Raw genomic sequence first — 27952 nt, forward strand, 5'->3', positions numbered from 1 at the left:
ATAGAAGAAGAGGGGAAGTACTACTAATGATAGATGACTTAAGTCCCGTTAAAGTAGAAACACAAAAAAATGATGGTAACAATGTTTCATGTAGCAGTGAGTGAAGCTATCTGGTGTGAAATGGAGACTAACAGAATGAAATACATGGTGGGGTGTTGCTACTGACCTGGTCACTCAATTGCAGGGACGAAGAAATGCATTGCCAGTTTAGCCTTATGGGTACCAAACATGTGATCATTATAGGTGAATTTAATTATCCAAACATTCATTGGGGAGAAGAGAAATCTCATGATAAGAATAAACAGGAATTTATTGAACTGTTGCAAGATAACTTTCTCAAGCATCATGTGAAAGAAGGACTTCAAGGACAAATAGTGTTAGATTTGTTAATAGGGTGAAGGGGTCTCTGTTAAGATTATGACTATTTTACCACCAGTTGGTAACAGTGATGATGCCATGCTTTCTTGGGAAGTATCTAATTATACAGATGTTCACATTAGAACAGGTTACATACTGAACTAAAAAGCTGGAAATTATGATCAACTTAGGAGAATACTATCTTTGGTCTCATGGTGTCAGTTACTGAATGCATGGGAACCTTCAAAAAAGTGCTTAAATGAGGTGCTATCTGAATAAATAATCCGAAGAATAAATAGGTTGGGAGTGAAATGAATGTGCAACATTATTAAGCAAGAACTAGAAAATAAAAAGTATGACATAGTAAAATAAATTGTATATTTTATTATGTAAATATTTCATCTTATGTATCATAAGACATCAGTCCAAGTATCGAACAAAAATAGGAATTGGAAAACAGAAGAGCAGATGCTTAAATTGGAATCCCTCTAGGCAGTCGTGCGTTAATGGAATAAAACTATTTAGCAGAAATTAAAATATATATTTTACTGTGGCATATGCGTTATTCTCTAGTTATGGATACTCCACAAATGTCATTATACAAGAAAAATTATTAAACAAGAGATCAACAAGAAGATGATGTGGAAAGAATATCGTGAGAATAAGCATGAGAGGAGTTATGAAATATATAAAGCATAGGCCAGAAAAGTAACAAGTATTGTGTGGAAAGCTAAGTCAGAGCATGAAAAGAAACTGGCTATGCTGCAAGAAACAGAAAGAATAAATGCGGAAGAATAACTCTGTTGAATGCAGATGGTACCTAGTGTCAGAAGGTAATAAGATTGTTAACTGGTAATTAGTTTACAGAATTAACAACGCATATAAAGTATATTAATTAAAGGTAACTTTAATGAATAACTTCTATATTTCGGCAACGTCACGTTGCCATCTTCAGGAACATAAAGATATGGTATGTGCACGCAGGCACTAATAAAAGCAAATGAGGAAGAAAGCATGAAACTAATATTGTTCCTAAAGTCCCAATGGTGCCCTCTGGCAGGCTAATTTGGTTGCCTTGGCAGTTGGGCTGAAGTTCTCATAATGTAAGTCTCCCAAATTTGGGATAGTTTCATGCACCCAAATTTGTTGAGGTTAGGAACGTTTTTTAGAGCTGATGATGATTCCTTGAATAATCTTTCGTATTTAAACTTGCTGCGGTGTATTATTTTTGTTTTCTTCCAACAAATTCTATGGTGGGTATCTAAGGCATGGTCTGCCAGCCCAGAGCGACTGTATTGGTGAAACCGGATGTAGTCTTTGTGTTCTGAAATCCTGATATTTGCTGTTCTGCCTGTTTGGCCAAAGTAGGACAATTTGCAGCTGCAAGGGACCTGGTATACATCAGGTAGGTCTAGGGGAAATGGTTGGTCTTTGGTAGAGCGGATAAGGGATGCCAACTTTTTATATGGTCTGTAACAAGACATAAGGTCATATTTTTTGAGGATATTAGTTATTATATGGACTCCCAAAAATACATAAACAAAATGTGCCGTTACGTCCTATAGTGGATGGCATTGATTCCCCCACATATAAATTAACCAAACATTTAGCCAAAACGCTCACACACTATACTGGCAACACACCATCACACATAAAAAACTCAGCCCATTTTAAAGCCAGTATAGAAAACCTCTCACACTGACCTAATGGTCAATTTTGATGTCTCCTCCCTATTCTCTAATGTCCCACTCAAAGAAACCCTAGAGCTCATCCAAGCCAAGTTTCTTCCCGATATCTCAGCCCTATTTCAGTTCACAACGAACTCAGGCTATTTCGTTTGGCAAGGAAAGTTCTACAAACAGATAGAGAGGACAGCCATGGGTTCACCACTTTCCCCACCCTTGGCCAATTTCTTTATGGAGACCTTTGAAGAGAAAGCCTTAAACTCTGCCCCACAAAAACCCACTATTTGGCTTTGTTACGTGGATGATGTGTTTGCTATTTGGCCACATGGCTCAGACACACTCCACTCCTTCGTAACACACTTAAACAACCAACACCCCTTAGTCCAGTTCACCTTAGAAAAAGAGGAAAACAACACCCTCCCCTTCCTAGACACTTTAATCACTCGCCAGCTTGATGAATCTTTGGTTTTCTCTGTTTACAGAAAACCCACCCATACTGGCAGATACATTCACCAGCAATTTCCCCCCCCCCTCACAACAATATGGGGTTATAAAAACACTATATAACAGGGCAAAATTAATCTGCTCAGATGACAAGGCCCTAACTACTGAACTAAACCACATCCTCAACACTTTCTTAGCCAATGGCTATAACCCCAAAAAAATCCAAAAAAAACTAACTAAATCTATCACCATCCCCTACATCCAGGGCACCTCTGAGAAAATAACCAATATCCTCAAAAAATATGACCTTACGTCTTGTTACAGACCATATAAAAAGTTGGTATCCCTTATCCGCTCTACCAAAGACCAACCACTTCCCCTAGATCTACCTGGTGTATACCAAGTCCCTTGCAGCTGCAAATTATCCTACTTTGGCCAAACAGGCAGAACAGCAAATATCAGGATTTCAGAACACAAAGACTACATCACCAGTACACTCGCTCTGGGCTGGCAGACCATGCCTTAGATACCCACCATAGAATTCATTGGAAGAAAACAAAAATAATACACCGCAGCAAGTTTAAATACAAAAGATTATTCAAGGAATCATCACCACTCTAAAAAACGTTCCTAACCTCAACAAATTTGGGTGCATGAAACTACCACAAATTTGGGAGACTTACATTATGAGAACTTCAGCCCAACTGCCAAGACAACCAAATTAGCCCACCAGAGGGCACCATTAGGACTTTAGGAACAATATTAGTTTCTTGCTTTCTTCCTCATTTGCTTTTATTAGTGCCTGCGTGCGCATACCATATCTTTATGTTCCTGAAGATGGCAACGTGACGTTGCCGAAATATAGAAGTTATTCATTAAAGTTACCTTTAATTAATATACTTTATATGCATTGTTAATTCTGTAAACTAATTACCAGTTATGTATGACCAACGTATAAGCCTTGCTACTAGAATAATAAGATTGTTCAATTAATGAGTGCTCACTTTGCTAAGGGATATCAACCAGGTGTATGTAACATAGTGCACAATGCTACTGCTGCATTGTATGAAGAGTTAGAGGTGCATAAAAATGAGGTTGAACAGCTGTTGCATAACCTGGATAAGAATCTGTCAATAGGGGAAGATGGAATATCAGCCCATTTGCTAAAGGAATGATGAATTGGCTAGGCCTTTCACATGTTTGCATAACTTGAGTCTCAGTTCAGGAATGATACCATAGGAATGGAAGGAATGTATGATAGTTCCATTGTACAAGGGTGCTACAAAAACTGATGTGTCTAACTACCAACCTATCAGTACCTCTGGTGTGGTAATGAAGATTTTTGAGAAGTTGGTAAGAACTCACATACAGAAATGGGTAGACAAACAAGTTATACTCTGCAAGGAGAAACATGGGTTTACTACAGGAAGGTCATGTTTTAGCAATCAGCTCATATTTTATAACAATGTTATGGCCGAGATGGATAAAGGGAATGGATACACTATGATAATGCTGGATTTTTCAAAGCCATTGGATAGGATACCACACGATAGGTAGTTGCATAAACCAGAGTATATGGGATTGGAATATAAACTCTTGACTTGGATCAGGGGATAGTCAACAGACAGATATCAAAAAGTGGTACACAGCAGGTGTGAATCTATGAGATTTAAAGTGGTGAGTGGTGTACCTCAGGGGTCAGTCCTTGGGCCATTTTTGTTCAATCTATATATATATATTAATGACATCAGGCAGGGCCTAACATTAGCTATGCACCACCTGAATTCTAGACGTAGAACGTCACAGATATGTTATAGCACCTGTAGGATATAGCTAAAATTTTATCATGGGATTAATTGACAGTCGTGGCAATTCCCCAAATGCTAAACAAATGGGTTCGAAGTTTTTGCAAGGCAAAACTATTGCATGAACTTTGTACAAGGCATTGTACAAAGATCAGGCAATAGTCTCTATTAAGCAAACAAAACACATTTATTTTAACTTAAAGAAAAATTTACACTAGTATACACTTATCATCCAACTCTTTTTTAATAACCTTAACATGAATTTCAGTTTCTATCTAACAAACATTAAACTTTAAACTGGAACTTTATATTGGCTTTATCAGTTAACCAGAGATTTTTGTAAAATATATACAAGAAATTGTCTACAAGTTTCACTAGCATTTCTGTCTGGCTTCTTCAGGACATGTGTAACGGTACATGGAACTAATGCTTGCTAGTAAAAAAGAATGGAGTAACATAGTCAAATAAATTTAAACAGAGTGTAACATCTTAAGCATGGAATGTGATGTATCAGTCATTGTTTATTGAGCACGTTATATAGTTTTTGGCGAAATGAAATTCTGGTAAGCTGAGCAAACTTATTAGGCTTTTCCAGATACGTCTTCCAGAATCATTCCTTGATTTCTGTTTAGATTTTCTCCAGAGCAGAGTGCAACGGCAGCTTCTTTGAAGTTTCTACATCAAAAATCCTCTTCTATAATCTATGGTGTGGTTAGAGATCGAGAAGTGATGGGCTAATCCTGAAGTATCTGTTCTGCTGTTGTTCACGTCCCCTACATGTTCTTTTATTCAAATTTCCAGGCTTCTCGATGTTTGCTCTGTGTATTTAATCCACAGGAACATGGAATGTTGTATACACTGGCATATTTGAAGAAGGCATTAATGTCCTTTGGTAATCTTAAAACATGGCGTATTGTCTTGACAGGTTTGAGAGCAACTCTGACGTTGAAAGACTTAAGGAGTTTGGCAATTTTTGTTGACACTGAGCTTGCATAAGGGATGACGATGTATATTGCATGACAGAAGGTTGCTGTTGTGGAGGGTTTCTATGAAGAATCTTCGATTATATTTCTTCAGTAACTGTTGTTTACTAGGGTCTGAGATATGAGAGTGAGTTCATCAAGAAGATCTTTTCTTCAGAGATAATGTTGGTTGTTCATTTCTTATGCATATGTATTATGCTGAGTCAATTTAAAGTGCAGGTAACGTCCAGTGTATGTTGGTTTTCGATAGATTGTGAGCTGGATTTGTCCATCCTCTTATTTGTTGATTAGTGTATCAAGAAAAGGCAATTAGTTATTCTATTCAAGTTCTAACGTGAACTGTATTTTTTGGTGGAAGGAATTTATTTTTGTAAGAAATTCAAATAATGTTGTTTCTGTGCCTCTCCAAATTATGAAAACATCATCTACATATCTCCACCAAACCAATGGCTTTGGGTTTAGTTTTTCCATGAACAGATCAGCGCAGGGAAGGGATAAGGGACTGCCCATGACTAAACCATCAAGTTGTTCATATACTAGCAAACCTTAGTTCCATGTAATGTTACACATGTCCTGAAAAAGCCAGACAGAAATGCTGGTGAAACTTGTAGACAATTTACAAAAATCTCTGGTCAACTAATAAAGCCAATATGAAGTTCCAGTTTAATATTTAAGAAGTGACCAAATATAACACAGAGTTAAACATTAAACTTCCCATTTACTGTGAGAGGAGATTCTCATACAATTCTGGCAGTCACTATCCCTATGCTATCATTGCAATTCCAATCTTTGCTGTCCACGACATTCTCATTTAGCCCAGTAACATTATGTCCAGTGGATCACAAGCATCCTTTCATACTTAATAATTAACACAAAGATTTCTATTCACAGGTCCTTGACAATACATATAGTCCTACTAGCACATAAAATCCTTAGCTATTTTTTCCAACTTCTCCGATCAGTTCAGCATACTGGAATTCCTCGTATGGTGCTCGACAGGCATCCTTCCGTAATTCACGTGCGGGAGCAGCGGCACATCTTCGCCGAAGGAACTAGGTCGACTCACGGAGCCCTGAGTTCCGTGCACGAGGCAAGTTCCTTTACTTCCTATACATCACAGAAACTTTCACTTCTTCCCCAACGCCTGTTTCTCCATGGGTTTTGTGCAAACAAGTCCAAATTGGTCTGCAGACTGCAGTAAGATGACAACAAGAGAGCTTGCCCTTCAGGCTTCCTATATACTGTTTTCAGGAGTACCGTGTTTCAGGGTCGGAGACCCCCGAATATCCTGCAATCACTCTGACATCTGCGGTCTTGACCTTCAACGAAGGTGGGAAACTTCCTTGCTTGAATGACCTTCAGCACTATAGTTAGCTTTTATGTCTCTGACAATCCTTTTTACTTAAGGTAAACTTATTTTAACACTAGGCTATTTTTTTATGATATCAATTTGATAAGCATATATAAAGTGCACAACTTGAATATTTATACTAACTGATAATTTTAAGAACAATTCTGCATTATTTTTTGTGCCCGATACCCAATGAGTTTACAATTAGTATGGCAACGTGTAGTTTTACTATATTTACACATTTTTACGACCTCTGTAAAGGTCGATGCTTGAAATTTAAAAATTTCTATTGCATCGAATTTTACAGCGGGGTTATGCTGCAAGAAACTGAGGAGGCAAAGGACGGGCGTATTGGAATTGGAAGTCCAAATTTACATAGGAAAAGTTGCAAATACAACTCAGAGGATAATTGCGATGTTGAAGCAAACCTTGACATAAGAATAAGGAAGTCATTTTGCCTCTTTATAAGGCTTCAATAAGACTACACCTCGATTATTGTGTGCAGATTTGGTCATATGAGAGAGGTCTATAAACTTGCGAATGGCATTATAGGATATTGTCAGATGAAATTTTAAATTGATTTTTTTTTACTTGATTTTATTATTATGTGAGATTTCCAGGGAGTCCAAAGACTCATCGAGGGAGAGTGTGCCAACAGCATCAAACGAATTAACCCCTTCCAACTACTAACCGCGCTCAAACTTGCTTAAATTTTTGCGTGAGCCATTAGTAGCAGAGGTTCTACCAATCGACAAACATGGACGGTGGAGAGAGAGCACAGGGATATCCATGGAAGCTAAGCTGAATGAATTTAAGGGAAGGTATGGCATTTGGTTTGAATGATTTAACGTTCCATGTGACTTGGCCTACTGTGAACAGACAAGAAGATCTGTTAACATCCATCTTGGAGAGCATAAAAACACATTCACTACCATTATTATGGCAAGGCTGGACTAGCAGACCACACTTTGGACACTCCTTCACACAAGACTATAATAGATTTAGTTTAATCCTTTATCCCTAATCCTTAATCCTTTATAAATTTTCAACATCCTTCACACAAGATTCGACAGAAGAAAATGCATTATAGAAGTTGTTACAGGTCAAGAAAATTATATTTAGAGTCAGCCATGGCTATGAAGCATTCTCCTAACCTGAACAAGTATGGTTGCATTAATTTTCTAAAAATTTGGGAGACTTATCTTAAGATCAACTCTTACATAGCTGTAAAACTTCTTTTTTACATCACAGGGTGCGAAATTAGGACTTTAGATCTTTTATCCATTACAATTTGAATTGTTGCACTTACTCATTATTGCATGTTAACCATAACATGTAATGTGATCACCAGTATGGGGGTGCAATAGGGGAGACATTTATCTTAAAAGACAATAATGCTTGTACTCAATGAGTGAAAAGCACAGACCAATATCTTCAAGAAAAGACTATCATATGTATGGACTGGCCAGCTAGGACTTCTGACCTTAAACCTATTGAACATGTCTGGGATGCTCTAGGTAGATGTATTGCTGCTCTCAACCTTCTCCCCAAAACCTTGAAGGATTGAAGGGAGGGAGCTTTGTAAGAGCAATGGTTGTTATTACCAACAGAGCTCCTGGACACAATTATAAACAGTATGGCACATCATTGTGAGTGCTGTATTGCTGCTGGGGGGGGGGTTACTATATTCCTTATTCAGCCACTCTGACAATCTCGTATTCACCTCTTGTTTTTGGATATTGTCTTCATGTACCCATTTGTTATTGAATTAAACTACAATATTTATGTTGAAATACATTGCTACCAGCTGACCTATGGGATAGCACTGACAGACTTACATCCAAAAAAGCTGCAGTGGTTGCAAATAAAAAAAAAAAAAGAAATATAATCGGATAAAAAAAGTTTAACTTGCTTCAACAAGAAAACATCTAGATCAGTCTAAAGTTGTCAATCTTTCTTCCAATGTCTTATTTAGCATAGAAAAAAATCTCCTAATGAGAGATTTTAATTCTGTCTTATCTCCATTTAATTTTACCTTATCTTATTTTTTTCCAGTAGTCAGGTAGGATAAATGATTAACAAAGCATTTAGATTCATCTTACTGTTGTGCACTGTCATGTAGCTTGTGTTCTGTACATATGTTTCCTGATGATGACAACCTCTGTATTGAGGTCATCATCAGGAAATAACATCAAATATTATTTTCTTAATTATAAGTCAAGTAATTATTCCATCACATCTGTTTTTTTCATACATTGTAATAATACATCATAAAAAAAACATAGTAATAATTAAGACAGACAACGGAAATGCAACAGTGGTTATGAATTTAGACGAACACAAGAAAAATGAATAGCCTACTAGAAGATTCCAATTATTCACTATGAATGTTGACCACTGTGTAACCTTAAAAGAAAGAATTGCTTTATCTCCATAGGACATTCCAAAAGTAGACATCATAGCACAAATTGAAGAGGAAATTCGCAATCTTCCTAGAGATTCTGCAGATCTCATCCTCATACAAACTTTAGCCTTATTGCTAAATCTAAATTACCACATAGAAACATACCAAAATCGGAGTTAATAGCCCTTGAAGAATTAAGACAAGATAAAAAAAAATAGTAATAATTAAGGCAGACTAGACAGGGATTCCATATGGTGCACACAATAAAACCAATGACTTGATCAAAAAGTTATGTAATTGGTCAGAAGAATTAAAAAAAAAATCTTTATCATCAAAACATCCATTCGTCCCAAGAATTTATGGCGCACCAAAAAAAATGAAAATGATATTCCATTATAGCCAATTGTAGATGGGAGAGATTCCATGACCTCAAATTCAGCAAAATATTTGTAAACCTGATAAACCACACACATAAGAAAAACAGAATCATTTGTAAAAAAAATAGTTTACATTTTATTGAAAAGGTAAAATATATAAATATAGAGCCTTCAGACATCTTAGCAAGTTTAGATGTAGTCAGTCTCTTCACCCACGTACCCAGAAATGACACAGTGGATCTACTCGTGAAACTTTTCCTACTGGACACTGTAGAACTATTCAAACACTGTATGGAAAAAATTTTTTTTCATATGTCAAGACAAATATTGGGAACAAAAAAAGGACTTGCCATGGGTTCCCCCTTTTCTCCAGCCTTAGTCAACCTGCTAATGGAAAATTTTGAAACTAATGCATTAAAAAACTATCAGAAGAAACCAAAAATTTGGTTACATTACATCGATATTTTCGTTATTTGGTCAAGAACAATGGCCAAGTTAATTACTTTCAAAGATTTATCTGAACAACTTACATCCCAATACAGGGATAAAACAACTTTGAATGGCAATAGAAGGTAAATACCGATAAATTAACAATTTTTTTTACTGTGCAAATGTAGCATAACACTTGAAGTTTCAACACGGTTAAAGTTCATTATCACTGCCTCCAGTAATTCTGCAGACGTCCCATCTGCAATCAATTTCCAGCCACACATGGCAGAGCATATCTGGCATAACTTTAGAAATGGCAGCAGTAATTATGGAATGCAGCTCATCCAAACTGGCTGGTAGTGGTGGTATACAAACACTCGATGTTTCACAAAGCTCCACAAGAAAAAAATCTAACGATGTCAGGAAATGCAGTGGACATGCTACTGGTGCCCCTCTACCAATCCATTTGCCTGGAAAACGGGTGTCGAGGTATGACCTTATGCCTCTCAGGTAATGAGGAAGTGCACCATCTTGTTGGAAATCTAAGCATCCATCGGGGTCATCACTGCACCCTTATAGCATGTCCAGATACACACCACCACTAATGGTAGACTCCAAAAAAAAGAAGGATCTATACACTTTCTTCTTGCATATGGTGCAAAAAATGTTAGCCTTTGCGGTTCTACAATGACGTGTGGATTTTTACTTCCCCAAATTCTGCAGTTGTGTTTATTTGTCCACTTACATGAAAAGTGCACTCGTCACTGAAAATCATGTCCAAAGAGTCCCCAATTTGTTCTATTCTACTGATCATTTCAGAAATCCTGGCATATCTTCTTATCATCTTTCTTCAAATGTTGTATGAGGGTAAATTTGTAGGGCCTTAAATGTAGATGCTGTATTAAAACACGTCACACAGTCACATGTGGAATTCCAATTTGACAAGATGCCCATCTAGTTGACTTCCAGGGCTTCTCTGGAAACTTTCCCAAACTTCTTACACAACACCGTCGGCAGCAAGTGGCCTTCCAGCTGACCTTGGATGACACAAAACAGCCTGTTTCCACAAAATTCTTGTGCCTTGTGTAGATCACGTGCCTATTAGGAAGGTCTTTGCCATACTGTGTGTGGAAATTCCTCTGAAATTGTGTTGCAGACTTCGTTTTCTCAAACCAAAACACACAACGTATTCACTCTAAGCCATCAAAAGTCACCATTTTCAAATGGTGTGACCTATCATGCCATCTAGTGTTGTCATTTGGTAATAAAGTTACTGGACCAAAAATTGATCTGTTTCACTACATTATGACACTCGCCCAGCTTTTTTATGTCTTGTGAGTTATTCTGTTCTCCTGCAAAGTTGTGTACACCCTTTTGAAACATCCTGTATAAAATTCACTCTTGAACTAGAATAGCACAAAAAATTACCGTTCCTTGATATCCTTGTTGAAGCAAACGAAGAGGAAAAAAGGTTATTCTTTTCTATTATACAGGAAATCTACCACAACAGGAAGATTTTTAAATGTCATATCACACCACCATCCATTGATCATTACACCATAACAAAGGAGAGCATAATTAAAACTCTACAAGATAGGGCATACAATATATCAGGCATCAATTAATAAGAATAAAGAACTGCACTACCTGAAACAGAACCTCTCACTTAATGGTTATGAACCAAAGACAATCAGCAAAATTTTTAATATATTTCTGGCAACTCACTTACTTAAACAATATTTCAAAAATGCAATCATACTGCCTTACATCAAAAATGTCACACAAAGGTGGCTGCATTGCTCTATGAGTACAATGTAAAAGTGGCTTTTTTACCTTTGCAAAAAAAATCTCAAGATTCTTATATCCACCAAAGCCTTCTCATCACCCCATGAAAAAACCAGGCATTTATGAGATTCATTGCTCTTGTGGCATTTGTTATGTAGACCAGACAGGAAGGTCAGGAGAGATCTATATGTCTGAACATGTAAAAGACAAAAAAAAAGCAGATAGTATATCAGGCTTGACATTCCACACAACTACTACAGGCCATCAAGTACTTTGGCAACAGACAAAAGTGTTATATATTGATCATAATTGTTTTTCAAGAAAGTTTAAAGAATCCTCGCAAATGCTTAGGATTCCTACACAATGCAATAAAAATCAAGGCTTAATCTTACACCAAGTATGGTCTGCTTTCATCAAAAATTTAACTGCCACAGACCTATATGACATGCACGATGCCACAGAATGCGATAGAAACAACTAGCAATGTTCCAACACACAGTAATGAATTGACCATTTTTATTCTGGTTTCTCATTTGTATGCAAATATCTAATATGTATGATTAGTTGTTTGTAATCTTTTGTCAAGTAAAATGTTTTTGGACCAGTACCCCTGATGATGTAAGTTTTATGATTATGAAACTTGTCAGGTTTTAATTGCTTATTTTTATTAAACTCTTCATTTACATCATAATGTGTCTCAATACTGAAAACTTCCCACTAAATTATTTATAATTTTTGTGAGTATTTCTTGGCCATCTCATATCATACTGCTTTTCACTGAATTACATAAAAATTCATCATACAGTTTTTAAGTTATAATTTTTCTTTGTTCCTTAATTTATGGAAACCAGCATATGAAAGCTCTACTCCAATCACCTGGAATTCAAGCTTCTGACCCAGGCCCTAGGAATTGCAATGTTACCACCGCAAAACCTTTATACTTCCATATTTGAACATTCCTGCCCAAATATCATCTAATTCAGCTGCCTTTCCACATTTCAGGTTTTTGATAGCATTTTCAACCTAAAGCACTGATAAGTATTCCTGTTTGCATTCCTCTTGAATATTTTCTACTACTGTTCTGTCACTGCTTATTTTGTTTAAGTCTTTCAAAGTAATTAGTAAAAACATCTAGAATATCCTTTTCTTCAGTTTTCATGAATAACCTCTAGAATATTTTGACACATCCAGTTTCAAATCCTCTGTATACTCTTGTATTCTAAATTAGCATATAAATATTACTAGCAAAAATAGCACAGTCAATGAGGCTTTTCTTATTTCTCATGTCTTCTTTCCACATGAGCTTATGCTTATCTTTATGCAAGAACATGTCAGTAATAACTAGTCTGTGTTCTGAGTAGATATCCAGCAGCTACTTACATTATTATTAGTTGTGTCCTTTTCTCCAAATTTTCCCAAAACATTTCAACATATCTGGTGGGATTCATTTCTTACTCTGGAAAGTTGCATAGGACAATGATCACATTTTCCTATTTTCTTATTGTCAGCTGCTTGTTATAATGTCTCAACAAACTCCATCACTTTTTCCTTAGGAGAACTTTCTGTGAGACAATAGGCACAAATAAGTTTCACCATCCATTTTGCCATTTTGAAGTTTTTCCACATTTTAATCTCTATTTCTCACATATATACACGGTTAGAGAACTTAAACAACACTCTAAATTACATGCAAATTAAGTTATAATATAGACTAATGACTTCTGGTACAGTGCTCATAAAAACAAATAATATTTATTATATTTAAATACTTACTAGAAAGTTCGAACAACTTGGTTCATTCTGAGATCTAATAATTTTAAAGTATCATCACGTACACAGCTCAAGAGAGAAAAGCCATCTAAAAAAAAAAAAATATATATATATATATATATACACACACATAAAAAAATTCATGTTTTGTGACAAATCTGAAAATAAAGGTATTAAAAGAAAAACACAATCATTCTACCATTTATTTGAGAAAGAATATGTATGTCATGATGAAATAGCAGTTTAATGGTATAGATATTACCCACCTTTGCTTTGTGGCCTGAAATGAAAAGAAAATAATTTGCATTTGTCTTTACAACACAAATTGTATAATATAACCATTTACTCCCCAGAACTTTCATTAAAAACATGGTTTTTAATGGAAAAAAAATTACAGAGATAAATGGTCATCTCTGTAATACTTGCAACCATCTAGCTCACATTGCTTCCACATATCTTCTCTATATACAGGGTGTTCGGGATAAATTTGACAGTTTCGTAAGGAAAAAGAAAATCTTCTTTGTATCTATTAAATTTAATGAATTGACAAAAAAACATTACAGGCAGAGTTAATTACAATACTATCAACAAGATTTACTCAAAATAACCACCATTAGCATCGATCACAGCTTCAATTCTGCTTCGGAACCTCGAACAAGCTGATGCTACAGTCTCCCTGGGAAGGGCCGCAAAAACTGTTTTAATTTTATCCATTAACTGGGCTTTTGTATTACTGGAAGTGCGATTGGTGTCTTTTTCAACTGCGCCGCATACAAAATAATCCATGGGGTTAAGGTCTGGGGAGTTTGGAGGCCAAACATTTGGACTGGTGAAGTCGTAGAAATTTTCAGACAACCATTTTTGACTTTTCCCAGAGGTGTGGCAAGGGGCCGAATCCTGCTGCCATACATACGGCCTACCATTGGCTACCCTTGTTATCCAGGGCTTGACTACAGTTAGCAACTCCACGAACAAAGCCCGAATTCCAATGCCAGGGTTCTTCAACACCTGTTCCTGCAGATTTGCGAGGAATTCTGCTGTACGAACGCAATCAGATCGTCTGCTAGGGATCTTTCTTCTTGCTACATCCTCGTAGTCACCATTGCAAGTCTCTAGTTCATGCCTGATTGTTTTTACTGTATTCAGGGAGCATTGGGCAGCAGTCGTAATATCCTTATTTTGATGGCGGGCACGAATCATCATGATACAAGTTATTCTCTTCCATGATTCAGGTGGGTTCCAGCTATCCATCCTTTCTGACATCTTGTATATGAATGAAGAAGGGTCCAAACTTTTAAATGAAGAGAAGTGTGTGTTAATACATGTAACTTACGGAAAAATATAATTAATTATAAATATGTCAAATTTATCCCGAACACCCTGTATAGGTTGAGGCCATCCCCTTTTCTGTTTTCCTGGTGGTGACAAAATCATCACTCCCTATAGACATATTCGAATGCCAAGTAAAGTTCATCATCATCAAATTCCTGCCATGTACCCACAAGGGGTGTACAGGATATGATAGTATTACATGAAAAAATTATATCATTACTAACTTCCTATCTACAATTTTCCTCCAAATCAGTCTGTTACTTGTCAAGACTTCAACATTATCAGATCTTATATTTCTATCGTCTAAGGCACTTTGTACCGTATCAATCCACCTATATCTTGGTCTTCCTCTAGGTCGTTTTGCTGCTAACTTGGCAGAGAACACTTGTTTTGCTAATCTTTCCTCACCCATTCTGTTTAGGTGACCATACCACCTGAGATTAGCTCTGCTAACGCATTCCTGGATGCTAACAATATCAAGTTCTTTCCTAATATCCTTGTTTTTAATATGATATTGCCATTGATGCCATCTGTTCACGCCTATAATCTTTCTCAGGAATCTCATATCTGCGGTCTCTAGTCTTTGGTCAAGTGTTTTACTTCTGACCCAGCTCTCAGATCCATAAGTTAAAACTGGTTTGAAAACTGTCTTGTATACAGCTAATTTAGTGTTCCAACTAATTTCTCTCTTATTCCATATGAATTTATTCAATTGACTTCCCACCATACCAGCTTTGCTGATTCCGTTGTCTATTTCTATATTTAATTTACCATCTTCAGTAAAAATCGTGCCTAAGTAGCTGAAATGTTTTACTTGTTCCACAGGTTCTCCATTCACAACACAGTTGACATTTTCAATGATTCCGCCTATTTTCATTGTCTGTCTTTTTATTGCTGACTTTCATACCATATCTATTACAACAACTATTCAATTTAGTCAGAGAATCTTGCAGACTTGTAGCGGATTTATTTAGAAGTATAACATCATCTGCATAAAGCAAAGAGCTGACATTAACATCTCCAATTTCGATATCATGCTTAATACCACTTTCCTTCATAATGTGATCCATATAGATAATGAATAACAGAGGGGATAATGTACATCCTTTTCCCACACCAGATTTAACATTAAACCATCTTCCTGTACTTCCTTCAATTCTAACTGCTGACTTACAACTCAAATAAAGACTAAGTATTGCTTGATATAATGCCCCATTGACACCATATAACTGTAGCATATTGAATAGCTTCTCTCTTGGCACCTTATCATATGCCCTTTCCAAATCGACAAAACTTAAATACAGATCTTTGTTATATTCCCATGCTTTTTCGACTATTTGTCGTAAAGCGAAGATCTGATTCTGACAGCCTCTATTTGGCCTGAATCCAGCTTGTTCTTCACCAAGCTTTTCTTCCACAATTCTTCTCAACCGTTTCTCAAGTATACTTGCATAGATTTTGCCAGGAACACTCAGTAGGGAAATACCTCTGTAATTCTCACATTCAGTTTTATTTCCCTTTTTATATATGGGTACTATGAGAGCTCTACTCCAATCATCGGGAATTCGTCCCTCTGTCCAGGCTTTCTGAACTATGCAGTGCAGCCACTTTCAGACTCTTATACCACCATACTTCAGCATTTCTGGTCAAATATCATCTACTCCAGCTGCCTTTCCACATTTCAAGCCTTTGATGGCTTTTTCTACTTCAAGTATGGATATGTATTCCTGCCTGCATGCCTGGTCAGTGTTTTTTACCACTGTGCTGTCATCACTGCTTGTTTCATTTAGCAGTTTTTCAAAGTAATTATTCCATACTTCAAGGATATTTTTTTTCTCCAGTTTTCATGTCACCTTTATCATCTCCAACTCCTTTTACAGCACTCTTTCCTCCATTCCTAAGCTTCTTCAACAACCTCCAGAATATTTTATCACCTTCTTGATATTTATTTTCTATATTCTTGCCAAAGTCCTTCCATGACTTTTGTTTAGCTAGTTTTACACAGTGTTTAGCATTCTTGCATTTGTCTCTATATTCTCTAAGAGGACAAGTTGACTTATTTGACAGGAACTTTTGATATGCTTTCTTCTTTTCCTTCACTGCCTCTTTAACTTCCTGTGTCCACCAGGGAGTTCTGATTTTTTTATCCTTACAGACAACCTCACCACATGCCTCTCTGGCAGAATCAATGTTTTCTTCAGAGTTTGCCACTGAATATCCAAGGTTTGTTCTCAAACTCTTTCATTTTTTCTTCAATAATCTTTGTGTATTTTAGTCTACAGTTCACATCTGAGAGCTGCTCAACTTTTATTCGCTTTAAAACTTTCTTACATGTTATTCTTTTCAATTTGAAATTCAATTTTATCCTGCTCAAGATAAATAATCATCACTTCCAATTTCAAATCCTCTGTACACTCTGGTGTCCTGCACCAGGGAGAAAACATCACTATCAACAATAACATAGTCAATGAGATTTTTCTTATTCCTAGCCTCTTCTCTCCATGTGAATTTGTGCACATTTTTATGTTGGAACATGGTGTTAGTAATAACCAGTCCTTGTCCTGAGCAGAAATCCAACAGATATTTGCCATTATTATTAGCTTTGCTCTTTTCTCCAAATTTTCCCAAAATATTTTTGTATGTCTCACAATCATTTCCTACTCTACTATTTAGATCCCCAACAAGGACCAACTTTTCCTTTTTCATTGTGTCAGTTGCTTTTTCTAAAGCCTCAAAAAATTCCTTCACTTCTACCTTAATAGAACCTTCTGTGGGACCATAGGCACAAATAAGTCTCATTGTCCAGTTCCCCATTCTCATATTTGCTCACATTACTCTACTTGAGACTGACTGCCATTCAAGAAGATTAGCCTCGTATTTTGTGTAGAATACTATGGCTACTCCTTCTTTTCCTTGATTGTCATTGCCTGAATATAATATTTTGTATTTATTGCTCAGAAAGATCTCACCAGTTTTGGTCTTTTTTGTTTCAGTCACCCCTATTATGTCGATCTGGTACTTATCTAATTCCTCAGCTAGCTCCATTTCTTTGCCATTCAGGCTTCTTACGTTGATAGTACCGATCTTTAACTCTGGTGATATTGAGTTGGGGTTTGTTTTCCGATTTGTTCCAGTAGCTGACTTTTCACTGTTCGCCCTGGTTCCCTGGCAAAAACAACGGGGGCCTTGTTTAACCCGGCGATGCCTCAGCTGGCATGAAATTTTGTCATGTTGTACCATCATTTTTTATTTTGGTTTAACCAATAAGAATACAATTTGGTCGGCTAAATCCCAAATTGCCAGCCCATCCTTGTTCGTTCAGTATCCAAGTAGATACCCAACAGGGTGCACCACGAGAAGGTGAGGATTGCACATTAGGTCAGAAGCCCTGATCGGTTCTCCGCATTTCTTTAAAGGCTATGTGGAGGTCTCCTCTCAATTATATAGCTTTGACCCTTAAGCACCCCCCCCCCACAGTAAACATACACATTCAAATATGCTTATGCCACAGTAAGGATTGCACTCCAAGTGGTTCAGTATATTTTCTCACAAATTCAATGTCTCCACAGTGGTCTTATTCTGAACTCCCAATGTAAACAATCCATCTCCATAGCTCTTATACAATTCTTCTGTTCATATCCAAATCCCATCCTCCCTGTCCATACATGAGAACTCTACTATCATCTGGAATATCAATATATTGGTTTCCTGTTGAATGTCTCGACTCCAGAGTGCCATTCAACTGGTAAACAGCATTATGACCTGTTGACACAATTGTCTCCATCTTTCTCGTATGTTCCTAACCCATGAATAATGGATCCATCCCAAGTATCTGAAATGATCTATCTGGAACTAATAGGTATCTGAAAACTAGACTTTAACAATAAAGAGGTCTGAATCTCAGCTTTCTTTGGCAATAACCAAACATTTGTAAAATTAACTTATAGACCTCCCACACTATAAACATCAATTTTCTCATAAAATCAGCATGTGATAAAAATTGAGTTATTTAAATTAAGGGGATATTAAATCCCACATTGTTTTAAAACCAAATATAGTAACTATAAAAGTATCGGCGACTACTAGCGTAAGCTAAAGCACGTAGTTCAAGTACATAGTACAAACTAGGGCAACTCGTAGCAAGGTGAGTAAAGCTCTGATCGCTATTCTTAGTATTTCCCATAATGTAAAACACATCTCCTAGGAGATATATGATGTTATACATTATGGTGGGAGGTCACTACCCAGACCAGTTTCGATCTTAATTGAGATCTCATCAGTGACTAGCTAGACCAAGTATAATACTAAGGGTATAGCGAAAAGAACTTATATACTCTGCTATACGAGTTGTCAAAAAGGTGCACCCATAAATTATTTAAAATAAAGAGCCAATAGGTTTCATTTCGGCGATGTAAACATTATTTAAATTAAGGGGATATTAAATCCGACATTGTTTTAAAACCGAATATAAAACTCAAAGATCAGAATCAAAGAGTTTCATGCCGAATATAGTAACTACAAAAGTATCGGCGACTACTAGCGTAAGCTAAAGCACGTGGTTCAAGTACGTAATCCAAACTAGGGCAACTCGTAGCAAAGGTGGGTAAAGCTCTGATCGCTATTCTTAGTATTTCCCATAATGTAAAACATCTCCTAGGAGATATATGATGTTATACATTATGGTGAGAGGTCACTACCCAGACCGGTTTCGATCTTTGAGTGTTAATTGCCCAGATTGGGCAATTATCACTCAAACGTTAGTATACGGTAATAAACTGAGTGATGATTCCCTAATCTTGACTTCATATCTCTACACAAAGCATTCCAATGTGCAAGTATAAAATCAAGTAGATCTTAAATAGTGTCAGGAACATCTCACGTCCTTGTCTCAGGCCTTTAGATATTACAAATTCAGCTAACACCAGTCCTCCACACTTAACAGCTGCTCTTCAACTTCTATATATAATCTCTTACTCAGACGGATAACTGACTTACATTTATCTTCTGCATCAATCCTCAAAGTCTGTTCATGATGAATCATAGGCCTTTTCAAGACCCACAAAAGTCAACTGCATTTTCTGCTCTTTGGCAATTATTTCTATTTTTTTTTATGTTTTATGATCTGTCTTAAGATGAAAATATTATCAATACAGCACTTTCTAGCAACAAAACTAGCCTGTTATTCTGACATAATAAGGCAATAGAGAAGTCTGCTCTAAATTGTAGTTATAGTTTTACTTATTAACCTACTCATGAAGGTCATCATGCTTATACCTCTGTAATTTGAAGGACCGTTCTTATTGTCTTTTTTAAATGTATATGATATATAACCAATTATCAGGAGTTGCATCTTCTAGAACATGATTCAGCATTCTTGTTATTATTCTTAGCAGCTTGTCCACCTTCATAATTCCTTCCATCAGTTTTTTTTCCCCCCTTTCCAATCCACAAATTTATATTTATAAAATACATAGTTATGAGAGTTTCACAGTTTTTAAATACAAGATGAAGTGATAAACTGTAAGTTTATTTTGCACTTGGTTAGGCTATAATAAATTTAGTTTAATCCTTTATCCAAGTGTGAGCAAACAGAGTTCACACCTGAAAATATCCTCAGGACTGTAGCAAGGTGGTGCAACTGTTGGCAACTAGGAGCAAAGGTGAACCGAGCTCTCATCACTACTTGTCTCAGTATCTCCCACTATGCAAAGCACATGTCCTTGTGGACATGTATAATGGTATGCATTGGAGGAAGGGTCACTACCCAGACCGGTTTCAACCTTTGAGGTCTTGTCAGTGGGAGGCAGACCCAGAGGTGGTGACAATAAGGCAGAAGCAATAGAGAGGTCATATTTACCTATATGAGTTGCCAACCAGTGTACCACCTTATTATTAAATTACTCTGGATTTAGAGAAAGATGTTGGAAGTTTATTTTGCACTTGGTTAGACTATAATAAATTTAGTTTAATCCTTTATCCAAGAATGAGCAAACAAAGTTTGCACCTAAAAATATCTTCAGGACTGTAGCAAGGTGGTGCAACTAGTTGTTGGCAACTCAGAGCAAAGGTGGACCAAGCTCTCATCACTACTTGTCTCAGTATCTCCCACCATGTAAATTTATTATAGTCTAACCAAGTACAAAATAAACTTCCAACATCTTTCTCTAAATCCAGAGTAATTTAATAATAAGGTGGTACATTGGTTAGCAACTCATATAGGTAAATATGACCCTCTATTGCTTCTGCCTTAGTGTCACCACCTCTGGGTCTGCCTCCCACTGACGAGACCTCAATAAAGGTTGAAACCGGTCTGGGTAGTGGCCCTTCCCCCAATGCATAGCATTATACATGTCCACAAGGACATGTGCTTTGCATGGTGGGAGATATTGAGACAAGTAGTGATGAGAGCTTGGTCCACCTTTGCTCCGAGTTGCCAACAGTTGCACCACCTTGCTGTAGTCCTGAAGATATTTTCAGGCGCAAACTTTGTTTGCTCACACTTGGATAAAGGATTAAACTAAATTTATTATTGAAGTGATAAGCAAGTGTAAATGACAATGAAAACTTCAACTAAACATTAAACAATTAAACAACCAAATGTATAGTAAATATATGTGTAATTAATTAGAAATAAATACAGACAGCCCTCTGTTTACACCAGTTCAATTTACGCCGGTTGCCCATGCATGCTTTTTTACTGTAGTGTGGTTGACTGAGAAACGACACTAGCAGGCATGCTAGTGTTTGAGTGTTTACCGAGCTACTATGATGCATATGTATCAAATCTAGTTTTAATGTTGAATCTACCTAATTGTTCTATTTAATTCTTTCATGTACATATGTATTTAAATTGATAAAGTACGTAATTACATACCATATCTGATAATAGAAGTGCAGAAAAATTAGCAGAACTTGGGGTTTAGAAGCCATGGAAATCAATCACACTTGAAAAGAAGATGGAGGTGATTCGAAGAATGGAAGATGGGCAGACACGTGCTAATGTCTGTAGAAGTATGAATTTATCTCCATCGACTGTTGCTACAATTATGAAAAATGCAGATAGAATAAAACAGTCTGCGCAACAATCTACGGCAGCACTAAATGCAAAACACGTATATTATAGCAGGGGTAAGCTTCATGAAAAAACTGGAAAAATTATTATTATTATGGGTGAATGAATTGAATCAGAAAAACATTCCTCTGACACAGGCTGTTATAACTAAGAAAGCAAAAACAATTTTTGAGGATCTTAAAAAGACAGATGGAGGCGAAGAAACATTTTTAAGAAGCAAAGGTTGGTTCATGAGATTTAAGTCTCGAAGTAAGTGCCACAGTGTCAAATTATGTGGTGATGCGGCAAGTGCAGATGTTGCAGCAGCGGCTGCTTTTCCTAAAGAATTTCAAGCCTGTGTAGAACAAGGAAGTTATCCTCCTGATCTCATTTTTAATGTTGATGAGACTGGGCTCTACTGGAAAAAATTGCCATCACACACCATCATTTCTTGTGAAGAACGTTCCGCTCCAGGTTTTAAAGCTGCAAAATATAGACTTACGCTTTTGTTGGGTGCAAATGTCTCCGGAACTTTGAAGTTTAAACCAATGTGTGTGTACCATTCACAGACATCACGTGCCTTCAAGGGTTGTCTAAAAGTCATGCTGCCAGTCTATTGGAAATGGAACAAGAAAGCTTGGGTTACACAAGATGTTTTTATAGATTGGTACACAAATTATTTTTGTCCTACCATGCTTCGCTTCTGTAAAGAAAATGATTTGCCAGCAAAGGTTTGCTTCTCTTGGATAATGCCCCTGGACATCCTCAAAACCTTGCTGAAGTAAGAACACCATCGGATGTCAAGGTTGTTTACATGCCCCCAAACACAACATTGCTTTTGCAACCGATGGATCAGGGGATTATATCAATCTTCAAAGCCTATTACCTCCGTATAACATTTATGGAAATGGTAAGAGTCTTGAACACTTCAGGAAAAACTATTAAAGACTATTGGCGATCATTCGATATTTTGAAGGGCATTAACAACATCGAGGTAGCTTGGAATGACGTGTCGTCAGCAAAGTGTTTAAAAGGAGCATGGCGAAAACTTCTTCCAGCATTTATGCACGACTTCAAGGAATTAGAGCAAGAGGAGAATGTTATTGAAGATGTTACCAAGCTTGCGCGAGAGGCAGGATTGTACGATATTACAGCTGAAGATGTGACAGAAGTCTTAGAGAGCCATGATAAACCGCTTTTCAATGAAGACTTAAAAGAATTAGCCGAACAATTAAGTCAACATCCAAAGGAGGAGAAAGAAAACAAAGAAGGTCCTCTGAGAGATATGAAAACAGCCAATTTACAGCGTATCCTTGCAAGCATAGAGACATTGAACGTAAAAAGGAATGTAATCGCATTTATTTGACCTCACGCTGAACTCCTTAAAGAAAAAGAAAATCTAGGCAGTTAACACTGGATACTTTTTTAAAAAAAAAAATGCAGGTGATCCGAAACCAGGAACTTCAACATAGAAATATGTAATATCTTTTCGAAGTTTCATATTTTTTGTATATAATTTTGTTTTGTTTTCATTATTAATAATTATATTTTAACAAATATATATGTATGTATTATCAAAACTTTAAATATAAGAATGTTACACATACTTCATGTGCATATTTTTTTGACTGCACAGATCATAACTTCACAGTTGCCATTAAAATTGGGTTCGTTTTATGCTGATTCAGTTTACGCCTGTTTTTTCAGGAATGGAACTGTGGCATAAACCAAGGGCTGCCTGTATTTTTTCAATTATGTGGTCAGAAAACATAATCAAAGTTTAGAGTATTGTTAGAGAAACAATTTCTGATGAATAGACGCTGCAATAGCAGCATTGGCAATATTTATTTAGTGTATGGCAATCTACATGCAGTTATAAAGGTACATGAGTCAAAATAAATATGTAAAAAGTAAGTGACAAACAAAACACACTGGCAACAATAAGGCATAAATATAGAAATAGGCAAGATATAGTTATGTATGGAAAGGCATAGGTGTTGTAAGTTTTGTATTACAGTTCTTAAAGAGAAGAAAGAATATAATCAATTTATACAGCCTACTAATATTTCACTGGTTTTATACTCATTTTCACAGCACACATTACATCTGTGATAAGCACACACAACGCTGAACTAAATCATTATAGAAATAATTCAAATTGTAACTGACAACAAACTAATGTCCTAACATGGAACCCTATATGAGCTAGATAACCATAGAGTTTATTTCTAGAAGCAAGCCTTTCCAGTCTCAGAATGAATGTCTGCCAGATCTCTGGCAAATTAAAGAGCCATACTTTTTGAGGTTGAGGAAGTGCTTTATAGTCAATGCTGATTAAAAATAGTCTCTAAAACTGATTGCGACTGTTATATAACCTCTGTGTTCTTCCATTTAACCCTATGTGAAGGCAAATGCAGATCCTGGTCTGCCATTCCAGACTTGCCATAATCTGCCCAAAGTAGGCTAAACTGCAGGCATAAGAAACTTTACACACACACTCCAGGATGCACAAGAGAATGAAGCTGATCTTTAGGAGAACAGATGAAGGTAGCTAACTGAATGAGTGGAAAACAGCCTGGGGATCATATTTACACAGAACATTAGTTATCTTTTGTGATGTTTTCTGATCGTAAGAGATTTGGGGGAGGAAGTGCATGCAACATTTCATCTATTTTATGGGACTTGTAGCCATCAGCTAATAAAGTGTAGCAAAGGTACTTGAGCTCAATTTCAAGGCCAGGGTCATTTGAACAAATAGTACTAACTCAGTGGGTAAATGTTTTGAGGATGTCATACTGTTGGGATAGGTGGGTTAGATGGGATAAGTTAATGGAAACAAGCTATCATGACAACTCATTTAGCTTGCCTTCCTAAAAATATGCAGAACACTAACAGCATTTTTAACTGTCTGGAATTCAGACAGAAGTTCCATTTAGCAGAAAACGACATTCATTTACATGTGAGCATGCTTAGAGTTAATCTGAGAATAGATTTTGGCTGACTCACTGTGGCTGCACCTACATTGAGCTAGCCAAAATCAACGCTGCCATCACAGCATTACAGGAAGGGTTTTCAGCAGTGGCGGCTCGTCTATAAGAGCTGCAGCCCCTCCAGTATAAAATGAAAGTTCCTGTTTTATTATCGCCATTCTTATATTTTTATATATGTATCTAAAAACCATTATTTTCTTGTTTGTAAGAAAATAACGGTTTATAGTAGCAATAATTGTATTTTGCAATAGTCAATGTGTTGTGCAGGCTAGGGCTAGTATATTCAAATGCTGGAGCTGCATTCAATGCAGACTGCACCAAACTGCTAACTAGTGGGGGATTACGTAGTGGGGGTAACACGTGATTTATGTGCAGTTTGGCTGGTAGCATTGCAGCCCAAGATACGTTGCTACTACACAAGCACAAACAACACAAATTAACATCATTGTCGTTATCATAGGTAAATATAGTGGGGGTTTTCTTTTTTCTAGTTAATTCTAGCATTTAATTTATATCTTTGTAGAAATGAATGAATGAAGAGAATTCTGTTAAATATTGTTATATTTTTGTTATATTTTGGTTTTATTAATGATATAATTTTTTCAACCCATATTGATTTTTTATTTATTGATTGATTTTTTATTGCTACAGCCCCACCACTACAAATTCTTATGAGCCACCACTGGTTTTCAGAAATCCTAAATCCAGAACTATGTCCAATTCTATACACTGTCTTGAAAATTGAAAAATTTATGTGCTTGCAGAATGAAACACTTTACAACCAAAACCATGCAAGAATGAGTAGTGGTGAACAATCTTTGCAGCAACTCTTTAAAAGATACAGTCACAGTCAAGGAATAAATTTGCCATTGCTTCCCAAAAAAAGTACCAGTTTTGAAAATAATGACTAGAGTGGAATGTGCTATTTGTGATCTGTGACCAATAGTGGCCAATAACATTCATCTAGATAGCTGATATTATGATAAATTCCAAACCTTCCAAGGGTAACATTCCTTAAAAAAAATATCAGAATTCAACAAGTTATACTATCATTATCAATTTCTTGATATGTACCCTCAAGGGATGTTTATATAGAAACAAACATTATTATAACCAAAGCTGATAAAGGAAATGCATTTCTCATTATAGAACAAATGGATTATAATAGAAAAATGAGTACTCTTCATGAGGACTCCTCTATCAGATTACCCTAGTCTAGCCAATATGTTTACAACTTGAATGGTGCATAAATTTTACTTTATCAGTAAATTATTTACAGCTTTCAGCACATACAACCCACATGCACAACATGTATATAGCAGCACTCAATGTTCAAAATGTCCCCATTTTGCCTTCACGCATGCCTGTGAAGTCTGTGAGGCTGCATGTTGATGGCAGCACACACACACAACATCCAACAGAAACGCTGCCACTGCTTGTCCCAAATGCACCTTTAGGCTGGTAATGCTGGATTTTGTTTCTTGTAGGCTACTCTCTCAAGCTCCGACCACAACTTGAAGTCCAGTCGATTCAGATTGGAACTTCCAGACGATCAATCACAGATAGTGATATGTGATTGGGCACATTTGCCTCCAAATACTGTTACAACTTCTGCACTGCCCATAGAATTGTGTGAACCTAGTTTCATTAGTCGCACTATGCACAGCCAACATTCATGTTTTGTGGTACTTGCCTTTGTGCAGGGGCTGAGTCCTGTTGGAAGGTCCACTACCTACCATGAAACAAGGCATTCAGGGGCCATACCACAGATTCTAGCACATTATAACGATACAGAAGACATATCTAACTGTCAAAGAACAGGTTGATATTCTGGCCGAAGTTTTGACCCCTTTCTTGCAGAAATGCAACTTGGATGCTCCCTGATACATCACCTATCACCAAATTATCACTGATGCAGGGCGATGACTACTCTAAATCCTGGGCGCTATGGCACATGCTGTGCAACCAACTGGGGCATATATATCTGATCATTTTGGTGCTTAAACGATGGTAAAAATCATCAGTGAAGAGCTTATCTCTGTCTGTTGTTCACATATTGCCAGATAAGTGCATTTGATTTTTATCACCCTCTGCTGCATAAGTTGTGGTGTTAGGAAGCATCCAGTAGAACAATAGATTCTCACCCCAAGTCATCATTTAGTACATGTGGCATCGTTCTTTGTGAAATGTTTATCTCTCACAACAAAGTTTTCTGTGTTTTCACAGGATTACAGCAGAGACATTCCTTCGCATCCCTCACCAGCTGTTGTGACCTAATGCAGCATGGTCAACCTGTTCTTTGACAGTCAGACATGTCTTCTGTATCATTATAATGATTAATAGTACAATACAAAAATACTCTAATGATCCCAAGTGTTTTTAGCTTGTTGAAAATAACAGGTGGCTGTATTCCAACTTTGTGAAGTGCTATTACAGCTACAAGGTTCTCATAATCTCTCCACTGCATGTTAACCCACACAGCTAGACAACTCTTTCTCTCTACTGATAAACACCTGAATGTTGGCTGTGCATAGGCTAAGACATAGAATTGTGTGAAACCAGGTTCACACAATTCTATGGGCAGTGCAAAGGTGTGCAGAAGTTGCAACAGTATTTATGGCAAGACCATGCAAATTGGAATCCTTTAAAATCCCAAAAGATGAAAATGTATAAATTATCAAAAAAGTTGCATCTTGTCCCAAAGAGATTACCAAAAAAAAAAAAGGTTAAAGCTTATCAATCAAATCACACTGGATATATGGGGTTTCCAAAATTCATAAACATAATACTCCCCTTTGTCCAACAGTAGACAGAATAGACAGCCCCACCAACTGGCCAAATATTTATCCAAATTGCTCCCCCACCCCTCTCTCTCTCTCTCTCTCTCACACACACACAGACACACAAGCAAGCAACTCTACCTATGATATTAAAATTTTTCTACACTTCAAAACATTAATAAAAAAATCTCACCCTGACAATTCTGATATTTTTATTTATTTATTTTTTTTATGTTGAGTCCATACACAGGAGGTTGGTTGGTTAGCCGTGTATTAGTACCGTGTATGGGTAGTGGGTTGGGAAAGGAGCAATTTGTTTACATTTGATTTGAATGACTTTAAATTGTATTCCTTGGAAAACAGCAGGAGGGAGACTGTTTCACAGTACAGCAGTTGCATGGATGAAGGA

At 36.7% G+C, this 27952-nt stretch overlaps 1 protein-coding gene across 1 annotated transcript in view; it reads right to left on the reverse strand.

Moving 5' to 3' along the window:
- Atg16 (Autophagy-related 16) overlaps positions 1 to 27952 on the reverse strand; it is a 307774-nt gene that overhangs the window by 14635 nt on the left and 265187 nt on the right. The window contains exon 14 of the mRNA XM_090413611.1: positions 13394 to 13478. Within this exon, the coding sequence (XP_090269737.1) occupies positions 13394 to 13478 (85 nt within the window). The remainder of the gene's footprint in view (positions 1 to 13393; positions 13479 to 27952) is intronic.

Source organism: Typopeltis vanoorti, chromosome 24 (assembly GCF_054136105.1).
Source record: "Typopeltis vanoorti isolate ZY-2024b chromosome 24, IOZ_Tvanoo_1.0, whole genome shotgun sequence".
NCBI classification, from domain to species: Eukaryota; Metazoa; Arthropoda; class Arachnida; order Uropygi; family Thelyphonidae; genus Typopeltis; species Typopeltis vanoorti.